The sequence below is a fragment of the Antedon mediterranea genome, chromosome 3 (genome assembly GCF_964355755.1).
Source record: "Antedon mediterranea chromosome 3, ecAntMedi1.1, whole genome shotgun sequence".
Taxonomy (NCBI): Eukaryota; Metazoa; Echinodermata; class Crinoidea; order Comatulida; family Antedonidae; genus Antedon; species Antedon mediterranea.
The window spans coordinates 5080377-5097363 of NC_092672.1; the positions used below are offsets into that span (position 1 = coordinate 5080377).

General features: G+C 32.2%; 1 protein-coding gene and 1 pseudogene across 4 annotated transcripts in view; both read left to right on the top strand.

Moving 5' to 3' along the window:
- Nucleotides 1-16987, top strand: part of LOC140044633 (autism susceptibility gene 2 protein-like) — a 141946-nt gene that overhangs the window by 117966 nt on the left and 6993 nt on the right. For 3 of the 4 annotated variants that reach the window (XM_072089226.1, XM_072089227.1, XM_072089228.1), the window contains 7 exons: nucleotides 7736-8069; nucleotides 10002-10240; nucleotides 12214-12267; nucleotides 13071-13276; nucleotides 14501-14599; nucleotides 15648-15713; nucleotides 15968-16085. In XM_072089226.1, coding sequence (XP_071945327.1) covers nucleotides 7736-8069; nucleotides 10002-10240; nucleotides 12214-12267; nucleotides 13071-13276; nucleotides 14501-14599; nucleotides 15648-15713; nucleotides 15968-16085 — 1116 coding nt within the window. The remainder of the gene's footprint in view (nucleotides 1-7735; nucleotides 8070-10001; nucleotides 10241-12213; nucleotides 12268-13070; nucleotides 13277-14500; nucleotides 14600-15647; nucleotides 15714-15967; nucleotides 16086-16987) is intronic. The other variant, XM_072089229.1, reaches the window with a different exon arrangement.
- LOC140045625 (5S ribosomal RNA) lies at nucleotides 10647-10764 on the top strand (annotated as a pseudogene).

Here is a 16987-nt window from a genome sequence, read left to right on the forward strand (position 1 = left end):
CTCTATTATCAATGTATTTTGTGTAATTTCATAATTTTATAATTCTCTTTCATATTTCTCTTTCATAGTCCTCTTTCATAGGTTGATAAACACAATGTTGGGGTTTTTCTGCTATCACCTCTTCATTATATATTAGCAATGACAACATGAATATTTATATTGCTTTTTCTTACTGCCATTGTCCTGACATGGAATTGCCATACAGTATGACTTCTTCTCGGGCTTGCCATACAGTATGACTTCTTCTCGGGCTTGCCATACAGTATGACTTCTTCTCGGGCTTGCCATATAGTATGACTTCTTCTCGGGCCGGGGCTTGTCATACAGTATGACTTCTTCTCGGGCCGGGGCTTGTCATACAGTATGACTTCTTCTCGGGCTTGCCATACAGTATGACTTCTTCTCGGGCTTGCCATACAGTATTACTTCTTCTCGGTCTTCTTCTTTAAAATAATAAACATGTTTGTTTTGTTTATCAATTTAGAAATACTGTTCATATTACAACTGTGGAGTTTGTTGTTTTGTATTTTGTTACAAATTATTCAATTGGTCTTTGTCATTGGCCTAACTTATTCTAATTGAATACTAAAAACAGTGTTGTTTTTGTTTATCTTATATCATCTTCAAATATATTTTTCACATTGTCTTCATATGAGTGTTTTTCACCACCCACTTGGGCCAGGAGGCTATAGGCTCAGTAGTTCCAAGGTGTAGCCTACGGCAGACAAATTCTGACCAATGAAAGTAAATCTGGTTCAATAATGGAAGTATTAGGGTCTCAGTTGGGCCTTCACTCCAAATTTATGACACAAACAATCAACTGTCAGTCATACACACATGAAATATGAAAATGAAACCTGGCAATGTAGTGGTGGTCATTTCTATTTATAACTAATTTAATGGGCTACAACACAGGGCCCTTAAATGTTGAGTTATTGGTTTAGGTTCCATATCAAATTTGTCACCAGTTTTAACAGGCACCAAACGTACAGTACATATCAAGCTGAAAAATGGAAGGTGGTTGGTTTCTGTAGGTATTTTTCATAAAGGCAGAGAGTATATCAATGCTGATATGCGACTATGTGAGAGGAATCTTTGCTTGAATTTGAGCTTTTTTTTTAGTATTTTATTTTAGAAATCATCCCATATTAAAATTTGGTTATCTTTGTAAACATGGAAAAACCGTGAGCATGATAGGACAGGAGAAAAAAGTAGGGATATTTCGTGTTGGCATTTGTTAGTGCCTCCACACAGTTATAACAGCAACATAGCTGAAAGACTGTTATCAATTTAAAACTGATGTTTTTTACTTTTTTTTTATATTTCAAAATAACAAGATAATATTATTACTAAAAGTAAAAGACATTATTTGTTTTAATTTGATAATGTCCCAGTAAATTGGTGACCTTAGACACTCAATTTTGATACATTTTCTATGCATCATTGGCAATTTCCTTTCATTGTATGTTGTTTTCCGCTATAGTGTCTTTCGATATTGTTTTTAAAAACCACATTTTGTTGGTCAATTTTTTTATTGAAAAAAGGGAAATGTTAGTATAATTATATAATAATCTGCTTTCATTAGGCCCTGTGGGTGTGAGTTTACCCCACATTTTGAGAAAATTTCAGGCAAAAAAAGCTATTTGCTCTGGCTACACTATAGTTTGACAAACAAAGTGTGATGTGTCAAAATATGGTAGTGATGTGCCCAAATATGGTAGTGATATGACATCATCAGGTCCATATATGGGCACATCATATTTCTTTTCATACAGTTTGATAGGACTAAGATATGATTTTATTTTAAGCTCTGCTGTCTACACTATCAAACTAGTTTGACAAAAAAGGTGTGATGTGCCCAAATATGGTAGTGATGTGCCCAAATATGGTAGTGATATGACATCATCAGGTCCATATATGGGCACATCATAATTTTAGGCTGATCCCCATATTGGTTTCATTTATAAGCCTATCCTTCCTAGTTTCTAGTGTTTTTTTTACCAGTACAATTAATTTATAATATTGCAATGTTTCCATGTTGAAAATATTCACATTTAGTTTTACCTTTAGCCTTAAATATAATAATTTTACACTTTTTCTGGGTATTATTTAAATATAGTTACACTGTTTGTTACAGTGACTGCCCAAATAAGAAACCAACTAAAAATTATTTGTTACTGCAGTAATGCAGTTGTTACTGCAGTAACTACATTAGAATAATTTTGATATGATTCCTAATATTGTCAACGAAACAAATTGATTATATCACAATAGTGAAGTTGTGCTTTTAATGTTTCTTTAATGTTTCTTTATTGAAGAATTCGTGTTCGCAATTAGGAAAGAAGAGAATGACATTAATTTCAAAATAGAATGATTACCAATTTGTTTAGCTTTTGATATTTAATTTTTATCTTTGCAATAAAGAGTTTATGAGGGACATTGTTATGTATCATTGCTTGTAGAAATGGTATTAATGTCTAAATTATTATTACTATGTTAAAATAGATTGATTACTAATTTACCGAATATCATCTCGCTGTGTTGTGAGTCACATGACAGTACGTTATTAAAGTTAACGGTACTGTCAGTGCTACAGTACGTCTTGGACTAATACGTGATATATAGTACATTGTAAAAATGTAATAATACATGACAATGACATTTCAGAGATGTGATATCAATATGAAAAAAAAAATGTAATAATAACATATTAAACTTACCAGTACTGTTGTCATTGCTGGCTTGTGACTGAAATATAGTACATTTATATAACAAATTTACTAATGAAATTTCATTGCTATAGATAGATGTGATAATAAATTATAATGCTTGTAAAAAAATGCAGTAATTACTGTATATAATAAAGTTACAGTAGGCCTATTGCTGAGGAAGTCATAACTCCTTCAAAAACCGGAATGATAAAGATATAAATCCATAATACATTATGAATATAGAAACAAAAATTATAGAAATAGTACATATATAATAAATAATTTTTTTTTTCACGGTTTAGAATAATTACAAAGAACATGTGGCCAACCATGTCCAAAGTAATATTTAAAGATACCTTGTTGGTATTTTATCATTATTACTTGATTATTGGGTTAATATTATCAATACAGTATCATAATATGTATGAATATGACATTAGAAATATTCAAATAATAATGGAATTCGGTCATTTCTTTAGTCTAATAGAAGCCTTTATTATAGAAATAAATTCTGTTAATGGAAATTTTTCAGATGTCAAATGTAACTGAAAATAATATGAATTTTACCTGACTGTCCTATTTCCATTTCAAGGTTAATTTGTAATTATGTACAAGAAATTATATCATAATTGTTCGAATTGAATCAAAAAGCTAGTTTCCTATTTAATTATAATAAATAATTCATTTGAATGAACTGTACATTAAATTGGGATGTAATCAAGGTTGACTAATTATAAGGTCACAAAAAATTGTTTGTTTATAGTAAACCCGTCAAACAACATAGGGTGCGTTTAAAAACTTGAAGTTGCGGAGATGTCAGTGGATAACTTGATTATTAATCTTTCCTTAACAAGTTTTTAATGGGTCTCTGTCTGTGTTTAGCGAGGCTTCGGAGGCCAGAGTTGATCAGGCAAATATACAGGGTACACTAATCTTTGGGACTATATAGTCGCCATTCGCCATATTTATATCTGTTTTCTGTTTCATACCTATCATATAAGTGGCAACTTTCGTTGCTGTTTGTTTTTGATGAAATAATAAAAAAAAAAGATAAATAAAAAATTCAGATATGAACAAAAGATTTCATGAAAAGTAAGCTACTTCCGCGCAAGTTTAAATTGTTTGCTTTTAGAAAGGAATAAGTTATAATATCATTGTGTTCGATTTTCAGAAAGAAATAAATTATCATTACATCATCATTAATAAAACTTTAAAAACATGTACGACATGCAATAGAATACCAGCACATTATAAAACAAATTTATTTTGGAGTAAATCGACTATAAAATGATACAACAAATATGAGTAATTAGCCATTTAGAAGCAAGGAGTGACTTGGCGTAAACTTAAATTGAATGAGGGGATAAAATTGGCAACACATGTGGCATCTCCTTTGGGATACATCCATTGATTTACTTCTGACCGTGATCGTAAGTGGTAATTTCACATTTGTGTTTTGGTGGAAAAATTCAATTTACCAGACGGAAGTTAAATCTCAGGATTGGCAATGTGGAATTGTTTTCAACCCCCACGTGTTCAACTGACACTACTAGTTTGTCCTAAATGTTTTTCGTTGAAAACTCGGAGGAATTTTATCACGTATTTAGTCGTGGAAATCATGTGATCATATCAATGTTGATGGAACCGTGTGTATGTGATCGTTATCTAATGTATCGGGAGGCGGCCTCTCTTTAGAGTTTGTTCACGTAGACGAGAATTGAAAATTAGAGCCAATGTATGGTGTGTGGAACACGTAAAGCAGAGTCCCAGTGCTTGCATGTTATGTGTGAAAAATGACAATTGCTACTTTCGATTCTAGGTTAAAAATTAGTAGGGAGGGTTACTCATTCATAAATCATATACCGTGTTGATATGAAATACGAATATATACTGTGTTTGTTTGAAATGCTACACTTTTTTTTTTAATTTCCAAAAGAAACTGTAAAATTTTATTTATGAGTTAAAAATAAGGCTTTTGATATTTTTCTGTTACGTGTACAAAGATCAGAGGTTTCAAATGGTCCGATTAACTTTTTTTTAACATTAACGTTCCTACTCAGGGTCTTAGTAGTTGTTTTTGAAAAAATAATTTGCAATGTAACTACTACAGTACATATTTCTTTTGTCTTTATTGTCTCCCTATTACTACTTTTTTACTACAGTATATCTGCCATATTTGCATACAGGTGGCCATAATTAAAAATAGCAGTTTATTTGAAAGGTGTTATAGGCAGTGCTCCTTTCTTTCACCTTTTTATACAGTAGTTTCTGATATTTTTTATTATAGATTCTTTCCTATTGTTTAATTGAATTGAATAATCTTGAATAATTCTAAGCTACCTGGGAACGATTCTGGGTTGATGTATGGTTTCCTGAATGACTTGAAGGCATTAGATAACTTCATCAAAGTCCAGGTTCAAGGTTACCTTTAGACAGATGTAGGCCTAGGTTAAAATTTACTTAAACAAATTATGACCTAGACTCTGTGGTGACAGATTGACCTCTAATTAAGTTGTTAAATAAGCTAATTAAACGAGACTTATTAATTAAACGATGTCTCTAGATTTAATTAGGGCTTAATTTTCCGAATGATGGTGCATTTTTAGAGCTGATGGATTTAAGTTGATTTTTATTTTTAGATTATTCATCTTCCTCTGTCCTTCAAGATTTAGCAGTTTAATAATTATTTTTAAATAGGATTATTGCTGATTGTATCACAGTTTCCAATTTAAAAAATGAAATCATAATTCATCCAGTAAAAATGTTTTTTTAAATGTTGTTACTTTAACAATACAGACTTGGTTTTAATTCTATATCACAAAAATGTTGAACTTTTTGCCTATATATGTAAAGATACAACATTTTTATGTCTTTATGATTGTTGTACTGTATATAGTAGTGTATAAACTTTTATCTTGGGTAAACACCAGCAGTGATATGCTATGTAGAAAAAGTAACAGTATTCCAATGTTTCATAAGAACCTTTCAAAGTTAGATAATTTTAAAGTTTTTAGTAACAAAGTCAACATCATGAATAATTACTCTTGAGGGCAGCATTGTACTTTTAATTTCTTATTTTGGTTTTATTGTTAGTTTACATAGAGCTGTAATAAATAATTGAACGTTTTGTTGTACAAACACAGCATTGTTAATAACACCATCCTTCAAGGTAAAAAGTTGCATAGATGGTTTTGGCTTTGTTTACTGTAAGATTACTCGTTAATTAATGACTAAATTATCATGAAATTGGTTCTGTGTTATGCAAATGAGTTGAATAGCTGGAAGCCAACATGGCCCATAGGTTATTAGTATATTAGTAAGGAAAACATTTCTGATTTTAAATGCAACTAGCTTAATTGAGTCTGTCAGAAATAAATTAAACAAGCCTACAGGTGTTATTACTGCTTAGTTAAAATAACAAGCATTTAAATGTATTATGGTGTCACCTCTGGGCCGCTCCAAGGGCAGCCAGATTGACTTTATCAGCTGAAAGTGGAAAAACAAAATACATTGATCGTATCGCACACCTAGGGCTAGCGTCATTGCTAATACTACGTCTATTATTAGGAGTCTTCGCGAATACTGCCTCCAGAGTATGAAAACAAAACAGTAGCCATTGTAGACGGGAGGTTGTCAATCTTCCATGCGTGACCTGGCGAACAGCATATCAAACATTGTTGAAACAGTTGGGCGAATTAGCCACTAGCATCCTTTAGATCATCGAGTTAATGTAGCGGTAATTACAATATGATGTTAAGGCCGAGACCTCTATCCATCGCTGATCAAGCATCATCTCAATTGCTACAAGTGTCTCAGGCTAGGATCGTCGTGGAGAGTTAACAGCCAATTTATCCTCGCCAGGGTCCGTAGTCGGAAGCCGAGAGAAAAATAAGTTGAACCTTGTTGGACCACAATGACCGGAAGCATAGAAAGATTGAGGTATTAAAGTACAGGTGACATTGGCGTAATTGGCTAATGAAACAACTGTTTTAGCCTATTACTGACCTGGTGTGCTCGGCCCATGATAGCATACCTATAGGCATTCGCCATGCACTATCAATTTTTAACATAATTATTGTGGCTAAAACTCTGTGATTTCATCATATTTATATTGTGTTTATTAATTTGTAAATAAAATATGGATATGGTTACTCCTAAATATGACATATTGAGCAATATGACATATTGAGCAATATGTTATTCGTTGTTTTTTTTATTAATATTTTGACTATAATTACACAGTACAGCTAAAAATGACTGCGACCTTCCCCATATTCTAGCTTCTAGATATTGTGTTTGATCGTGTTTTCGATCCTGTAGAACAGTAGCTGTATGCCAAAATATTCAACCATTTATTACTCAATGAAAAAATTAGTTTGGACTAAAATTAATTCACTATGCTCATAGAGTTTTATTGCTCTTTTGGTAATTAATTATTTAATCAATTTTACGTAGAGTCATAGTAAACATTTATGCTGTAGTTAAAGGTTGTAAAGTCGATGATGCATTGATAAACAATATCTTTAGAAGAAAAGCCTTTTAAGTTTGTAAAGTCTGTTTGTAATAAAATGTGTTACTAGCCCACTATGTATTAATAATGATAATATTTTTATGGAGTCGTAAACCTATTTCTAAGAAATTGTAGCAGCCACACAAATTTGTATCTATAGAAACCGACTTTTTTATTGATTAAATTATCAAGCGAGACCTGTACTTTTTTTATTGGGTTAATAAGTCTAAAATTAAATTATACAATTTAATTATTTCAACAAACTCGGACTGCTAGGTTTAATTTTCCCAAAGGGATTTTGAAATTGTTATAATTTATTTTAGTTGTACGCATGTGATGTGCAGCGTTATGTCTGCTTTTTTGCTATGAATTTGATGGACAAATATTGTAATTTTTAATGGTGCATTTTACAGTAAGAAAAACTAGATGTTCAAATTGTTATTCATAACTATTTGTTCTTTGTGAAAAAAAAAAAAATTTTCAATATTAACAATGTTATTCTTTTCGTTAACAGATAAACCAGTTTTACCACCTAAGCCACTTCTCCAGACAAATGCCCAGAGTCAGGATATATATGAACGTGAGCCTTGTATACAACGTGAACCGGATATCCCAATTGTGGCTTCCGCACCGGTCTCGGTGCCGATCAAGCCCTGTCTGCCAGTAGTACAAGAACTATCTAGAGATCGTGAACAAGAACGTGAACAAAGAGAACGAGAGGAAGAGAAACGGGAGAGGGAACGGGAAAGGGAACGTAGGGAGTTGGAAATTCAGAGAGAAAGGGAAAGAAGAGAGAGGGAACTTAGTGAACAGAATAGAGGCTTCACAAAAGCCCCAGGCTGGCCCAAGTGAGTTTTTAAACTTTTTCTTTCTTTTATTGTTAAAATACTTGTAGGTGTTGTGTATTATCGGATCACTAAATAGTTAAGCAGTTGTTATGTCAATAAAAAGGGTTATTAGTGGTTCTTAGCTGTATTGTGAGGACAATTTGACTTTTTAATTTGTATTCTATTAATATTAAGAGTTCATACAAAAATGTACCATTCAATACAACATCATAGTTTGTTTTATGAAAATATAATTTATTTCCTCCAATGACCTCTCTTATGCTTGAATATGTCAATCTGTCATTTACTATGTCATTTATGCGCTGTTTTTATATGAGATATATAACAAGAAATGCAGATTCCATTTATGTCAATTGCAGTGTAACGATCCATCCGACAGATTGTCAGCCTGGGGATCTGTTTAAAGCCCTAGGAGCCATTTTGATTGAGGAAAGTAGATCCTTAGCAACTAAAGGTCAAGCATAGCAGCTGGGCAAATTAGATGCTGTTCTCTCATGCAGTGACATATATTAATGAAACCTACCCATCACCTGTGGGATTTCTATAAGGGTAAATTCAATAGAAAGAAATGTCAACAAAGTTTTACAAAATTGCAGCTCTCCGGCAGTCTGTAGGCAAATGCAATTAGGAGAATAATTTACTTCTCTCTGACAAACATCTTGGTAGTGTGTAACAGGAGGTCAAATGTAGCAAACGTTCCAGCAGTTCTCTGTTTGACTTCGGGGCAAAAACAATTATGCTAACACCCAGTGAGGTATAATTACATTAATCAGAAACGAAATACATCACAATTGGAAACACCATGTTTATGTACAAACGCAAAGAGAAAGTTTTTTACAACCCTTTTTCGTCATAATGAGATAACTAATTCAATTTGCTCTCTGTCTGATGACAAAAATGCTTGACAAATGGGGCACAACGGTTTTACAAAGTATTCAACAGGCCTACTTTCCAGGAAGACGCATATCTTTCTGGTTTTATTACATGTACTTTGTATTGTGTTGCTAATTTTAAAACTAAATTAAGATGCAAGGACTGTTTCTATTGACGGGAAATAAATTATTAGAATTTATAATGATGTTTGCATGTTAATTTTCAAATTATAGATTCTATTAAATATACTCTTAAAATGTAAACCAAATAGTCATTGCCATAGAATGGTACAGTTACTAATTATTTATTAATGGATGATAATTAAATATTTTTAATATTCTTGATTCTTGAATCATTAATTAATGTATTTCTAATGTTAAATTTATGTTAGTGCAGTTGTTATCTAGTATCATTCATTTAATAATAATAATTATTATTATTAAATGAATGATATTATGCTTTGTATTAAATATTGTATGGACTACTATTCAAATATGTACAGTAATAATGAATAGCAATTAATACAGTACCAGTATGATGCTTCTCCGGACAAACACTTAATAAAATTATATAAACCATATTAATTAATTAATAATCTATCCATACAGTTCTATATTTATTTTGTTAAAACAAATTTATTTTGTGACATGACAACCTGCATTCATGGCACTTTTTATTTTTGTCCTGTGTTTTTTAATAATTGACCTTATTGATTAATAGATTTATTTTCTTTGTTATCAGAATTATAAATGTAAAGTACTGGTTTTATTATTGCTGGCAGGGATTAGATGTAAATTAGAAAGATTACTAATCTATTGATTATGAATATGAAATATATCTCATTGACTAAATGAGCTGTTTGATATGAAATTCTTCATTGATGTTTCATCTGATCACAACACTGTTGCCAAATCAATTTGTACTTTAAACCGTTACCGTATGTTTTAAATATATCTCGTTGACTAAAATTAATTTGAAATTCTTCATTGATGTTTCATTTGATCACAACTGTTGCCAAATCCATTTCTACTTTAAACCGTATGTTTTAAAATTTTACAGTGTCACAAAATCGATCACCCCGAGTGTAGCGCATCTGTCACGGTCTACGCCGACGCTACCGTATTCGGCACCGTCGCAGACACCGACATTCTCGCACTCATCGCCGATACCACCGAATCATTCAGTGCAGCGTAATATGTACACACCCTCTCTGCCGCCTCCACCACCGTTGACGTCACCAACAAATCACAATCAGACACCGTTTGCTGCAGCTGCCGACACCGGCTACAATTATTCAAGTAAGTCTAATTTTGTCTAAAATTACTGCAGTATGACTCGGAAATTCTCACCATAAATTCATCCATATTTAATTTTTGTCATCCTTTACTTTTAATATGCTAACAATTGCTCTTTTCCTATCATTTTCAATATTCATATTTTTCCAAAAGCTTCTCTTTTCTTTCCTAAAGAAAACATGGCATGGTACAGTGCAACATTTACTGGTATAATAGTTCCTCTGTTTTTCTGTCCTTCAGTAATATTTATTTGTGTAATTTCAACAAATATTTAAACTAATTTGTTAAATCACTTTTCAGATTGTTGATTTAATTAATGTTCATGTTCATTAATGTGCATTCGCTATTAATTTAAATTGATTAAATGATTGGATTCATGTAAATCTATTATTTCTAACCCTTATACCCTGAATACGACTTTACCACGTTGAAACACCGGTTCTCGTCAGATCACCAAAGTTAAGCAACGTTGGGCCTGGTTAGAGCTTGGATGGGAGACCATCTGGGAATTGCGGGTGCTGTATACGTAGCTGGGGTCCCGTTAGGCATTTGAAATCAGCACTGCTGACTCTCCACTGCTGGTGGTATATGAAATTATTTTGCACATAATTATTCCTGATGGTAGTCAATTACTATAAACTGAAATTAAATGCAATTACTGTAGTATTTGATTATCATTTGTGAATTAGTATTACCACAGGTATTAAGATAAGACCCTATTCTTTAATAGAGACAGCCAGAATGAGAAGGAAATGTAATCTAATAATTTTTTGTAATGATTCCAGGAGAAGCTTTATGTATATTTTTAGCTATAAGTTTACCTCTAAATAACAAAATAAAACCCTTCAAATTATAAATGTCATCACTATAATTTAGACCACATCATTGGTTGATCTGATTCAAGATTTAGAACATTTTAGAAGCTGGTCATACAAACATTTTCCTACCTCTGCCTGTACCCCAACAATTCTTCCTTTTTTCACTTTTTCATTAAATATTATTGCTGATGAGGTGATGTTGTTAAACTTTTGCTGATCATTGTGATTTGAACTTTTTGAAATTGTAATTGAAGAACCCTAATAATTTCAAAATATAAATACCATGAAAAAGAAAAAAAAACACAAATTATATTGTCATCATCAGTATATGTCCTAAGTGGGGTGGGCTTATACTAAGTTCAGTATCAGATTTCCCAACATGACATGTCATATAAAGCATACACCGTATTCTTAATCAGTTTTAATTATATTGTAATTGGAAATTGGTTTTATTTACATCATTGCATTTTGTATAGCCCTTGACACTACTAGTGAATGCCTGCATGGTGCGTCTGTCACAGCCTGTCCTAACTTGTAACTTTAAAGCAATGTTGAACTTTATAAAAAAAATTTCATGTGAAATTAATAACTTTAAAAGGTTACCTAATAATGTAAGAAATTTCGTGACATTCACGATAACAATCTTCATCTGATAATGAACCTTGACCCTACTTAGGACCTGCTGGGTCGTTGCAAGTATCCGACGAATGTTTGTGAAAGTCTTGGTGAGACTCCGACGTAGTTAATTAATCCAAAACATGGAAACCAAATTCTAAACAGCTGTTTCCGAGCTGAATTGCTGGGAGAAACAACACAAATGCTGTGTGTCCATAGGCCCACACTGCACGCTTCACGGCTAGGCTGTTGACTCACTGCCGTGTTGAAATAGCTCTCTGAGTGCTCACACACTCACAACCGAAGGGGCTAGCCAGTTCGGTACAACTAAACGTCGTAATTCTATAACAAACTGTGTATGTTTATAATTGAAATGGAGAACTAACATTTGGATACATTTTTTGGATTAATAATACTTGGTGTATATTATAAATTACTGCTGAAATTTCAGATGGACATGTATTTAAAATGATCTGTCGTCGTATACTGATTGAACGGTTGACTTCACTTTGTTTTTTCTCTCCCTACTTCTCTCTTATTCAGAAGGGCCACTCACGCCGTTGGAACTTCATAACCGGAATCTAAACAACACAAAAGGTGGATATAGGTGGTTCTACTGCCCGTTTTGCTTCTATTGTTATCTTCTAACTTAGGCCTAGAATTAAGAACAAAATAATTATAATTGTTAACAGTTTCAGTGTGTTTGTCAGATATGTATGTGCTTTTGATGTTTGTTTGTGAGCATCACTTTTGTTGATGTTTTAACCGTAAAAAAAAAGCTAAAACAAAAAGTAATTTTACCGATATTGTTTGTTAAATTAGTAATACATAGGTGATATCTTCTGTGATTTGTTGTATATTTTCATTGATAATTTCACCATGTGTACAAATAAGTCATGTTGTCAGTACAGTATAGTATATTGATTCTATCTTGAAAAACTACTTTACTGCACTATAATGCATATCCTCCCTCAAATTCACACATCACCTAATTAATGCTATATCTTAAATGCTTAATTACATTGTATAGTTCATTTAATTATAGGAAATATCTTTAAATTGATTATTTTACTTAAGTTACTTTTTTCGACTTAACTCTAAACTGCTTATACACACACATGCTTTTTTATTTCCATACATTATTTGAAAGTATATTGCAACATTTTTGCTATCTTTTTCAAAATCTCGATCCTCTGATTTTAAATAATTTATCATTAAATTATGTAAATATCATAAATTAAAAGTCCCTAATTTTCTTGTTTGTTGCATTGTAATTATAAGTGGTTCCGCACCATTTGGATACTAAATTCTTTTATATTTAGCCAACCTGTTCTAACAAATTAGATTAGATAACGTTAGGGATTAATTTATAAATAAACATGTTTTATTTTTCATTTCAGGCCAACAACATATTTTACGGAAGGAGCTGGACAAACGATTTCTCGCAGCTCATGACAGAAGTATGTCAGTTGGTCCCCCGCCTTATATGAGAACGGAGACACACATGCACCAACATAATCATATGCATCAACACATGCACAGTCATTCATTCCTACCCACTCCGGTAGGTAGCGCACTTGTGCCACCTCAGCCACCGCCGCACATGGTAAGTGGTCAACGAGTGCAAGTTGATAGTGATTAAGTTTGCTTTTAAGGAATCCTGTCTCTGCCTGGTTTTGTGTGTTGTTTGTCCATGTTTTGTAATATTTTTATGGAGACAAAATAAATGAGTAAAGAATCTGTACATGAGCAAAAGATCATAGATCCACTGGCCAATAAAACCCATGAATTTGTCCGTGACTATACTCGCTTTGGCCAATCAATTTGTTTTTATTGAACTACTGTATATTAATTTTTATGTACAACAATCTTTCGAACATTTTACAGTTTTTGATGAAGCTGTCCAGGCATGGCAAATTTAATTCAGGCGAGTCGGATTATGGATTTACTGGCCCGATGGGCTAGTTAAAAATTATCTTAATGAAAGTTTTTAGTGTTGAATTGATGAGTTGTCATTTCCCTGTGGTTTTAAAATGTGTTTCTCCTTCATACAAATTTAAACTTGTTTATACCTTTTATGATTTAAAAACATATCGGCAATAAGGTCATTATCGTACAGATGGAACAATATAGAAACACATGTAACGATCTACTGTGGACATTTAACAAAATTGATTGATTACATGGCTATTTTATGGAAAACACAGAGTGGTTGGCCAGACAAGCTTGTTACAGTCTCATTCATAAGTTTAAAAACGTGTCGTAAGCACGTACAATAAATAAGATGGGATTACACGCGCATGTCCGCGTGACAACTTACTGTCATGTGTTACATCTCAGAAGATTTGATAGTCGACGCTCCATTGCCTAGTTTAGCCTCCGAGCACATTCTTGAGCCTCTTCCCTCATGCTAAAAGTTGTTGTTAGTGATGTAAAGTCAAAAACACATTAGAGGATGCATGTAGGAGATGCGGGACTTACGTGACTTAGCATGCAGCCGCACAATTAACGTGGAATTGCTGTAAGCTGGAGGATTATATCGTTCAAGATCTGGCTCATTAATTTGGAATTTGGAACATGAATTAATATCTTTAAAGCTGCTTGTCATTTGTCAATTAATTTTGTAACACGGCAAACATTTGTGACCTGAAAAAGTCAATTTTTTGTCATGTGTAATGTCGACTTAAAATAAACTAGAAAATAATCACTTGAATATTTATTTTTAACTATTTGGTATATTTCATATCATAAATTTCTCAATTATCAATTAATTAATTTTTTAATTATGTGTTGCATTAAATATTTGTTCCTTTTTTTTTTATTCAAACAGCTCGGTGTTGGTTTTCCACCAAACTTGCCTGCTATACCGCCACCCACGTCTGTTCCAAGCCAAATAGGGATGCCTCCTAATTCAGCATTTCAACCCAAGGTAAATAAGTTCCTCAATCAAATATCTACCATAATTATTCATATTAATGTCCATTATACAAACTAATGTAAATTATGTAAAATAATTTAGTGGAGCTGTAGCTTGATTAACATGCTTGCCTTCCAATCCCAAGGTCCGGGGTTTAATCGTAATCTAGTGCCAGGGTGGTAACTCACGACTCTTTCAACTCCACTCCCTAAGCCTCAAATGAGACTTAAAGGGAGACTTAGATTTTTCATTTCATTTATTCAATTTCGGCACAATAAATACAAATTCTATACAATACCAAGAATTACTGTAATGAGTGTATGACTTACTATTCAACAGAAAATACATGGTTATAAAAAAATAATTTTATACTTTTTTTTCTCCCGCTGGAGTTGTATTACAACTTTTCATGGAATGTCCCTTGTTATCTTCCGTTATTTACGTTCTTTGTATTGCTTTTAATATTACCTCATTCAATACAATAGCATTTTAAAGTTTGATCTTGTACCTTTTATGGCTTAATTTCTCTGCTTTTGAATTCTTGAGCTTAACTTTGCAAGTAGGTGATAATGAGGGGATAAATCAGTCATAAAATGTTGTCTGAGTAGGTACAATTATGGCAAATGTTAGCTGTGGGGTAATCATCAAAATATGATCTATTTGTATGATTGCACTGTGCAATGTATTATTGTTTATTAAAAATATTGTATTGTTTAAAAGGTTTGCATGGAGAATATTAACACTAATAATTTAAGGTTTGCAATAAACCATTTGATTACATAAAAAAGAAAATATATGTTAAGAGAATATATGTTAAAAGGAATGTGTCAACATTTTGGTTGTTGTGGTACAACTTTCTTCTGGAGTAAATGCTAGGCAGAGGGGAATATAAAGTGAGCACTGCACAGTGGTTGGTCACACAGACTATAGAATGGTACAGTAGATAGTGCAATATTATAGATAAATGCATTATTACACTTTTTGATTCGTTTATTACTACATTTTGTTTGTTACTATGTATTAATTTAATAACGGTGTATTCATTTTGTTATTTTTACAGAAACAAGGGAAGTGGTGTGCAGCCCACGTTACTGTGGCCTGGCTTATATATCACCAACAACAAAAGGTACAGAATACACAGTATATAATATCAATTTGATAAAAAATATAAATGTCAAATGCCTAAATTATATTGTAATTGTAACAAAAAGGCTTTAATCACAACTGAGAAACAATCCCCTATTTTAGAAAAATTATGATCATATTATAGTTTTTCTTTAAATACAAAGATTAATCCATAATATATAGTTTATTCTTACCCAGATGCATTGTAATATTTCTAATTAAGTTACATGATATATTATGCACTTTTAACTATAGAAAGCAGAAGCTCAGAAGGACCAGTTAAAGCCTGATATATTCTCTCGTCCAGCAGCTCAACTGATGCCTCCTCAGAGGCCTAGCGAGCACTCTGCTCCACCTGGATTATTTCCACCAGGTAATAACAAAAGATTTACATGATCAGTCGTTGTTCTAAGTTGTATAAATAAATATTTGTATAATGCAACTATTCATAGGCGAATCCGAATGGAGTCAGCTGATTTGGCAGCACAGGCAAAACGGTAAACAGAGGGCATCTCTTCTGGTTGGGTTCCCATCATGCAATATTCAGGCCGAGCACGTTTCAAAGCTTTACATGCAGCAGAAATAGGAAAAAATTAAATCAATCCAATGGCAATAATACACATTGGTGTATACACTAATTTAATTCATAACAAAAATGTACCTTGCCAATTTTCAATCAGTAAATAGTAAAGTAAAATAGTAAAAGTAAAAAGTACTGTGTACTGTATAGCCAGAGGAATATACCTAGTCAATTTTTAGTTGACTAGGTAATAAAGTCAATATCCTAATAAGTATAGCAGAAAGAATTTACCTAGTCAACTAAACATTTACCTAGTAAATTCTTAGTTGACTAGGTAATAAAGTCAATATCCCAATAAGTATAGCAGTAAGAATTTACCTAGTCAACTAAACATTTACCTAGTCAATTTTCAGTTGACTAGGTAATAAAGTCAATATTCCAATAAGTTTAGCAGTAAGAATTTACCTAGTCAACTAAACATTTACCTAGTCAATTTTAAGTTGACTAGGTAATAAAGTCAATATTCCAATAAGTATAGCAGTAAGAATTTACCTAGTCATCTAAACATTTACCTAGTCAATTTTAAGTTGACTAGGTAATAAAGTCAATATTCCAATAAGTATAGCAGAAAGAATTTACCTAGTCAACTAAACATTTACCTAGTAAATTTTCAGTTGACTAGGTAATAAAGTCAATATCCCAATAACAGTAAGAAGGATAATTAATTTAAATCCTGCATTATCCTATTGCACTTT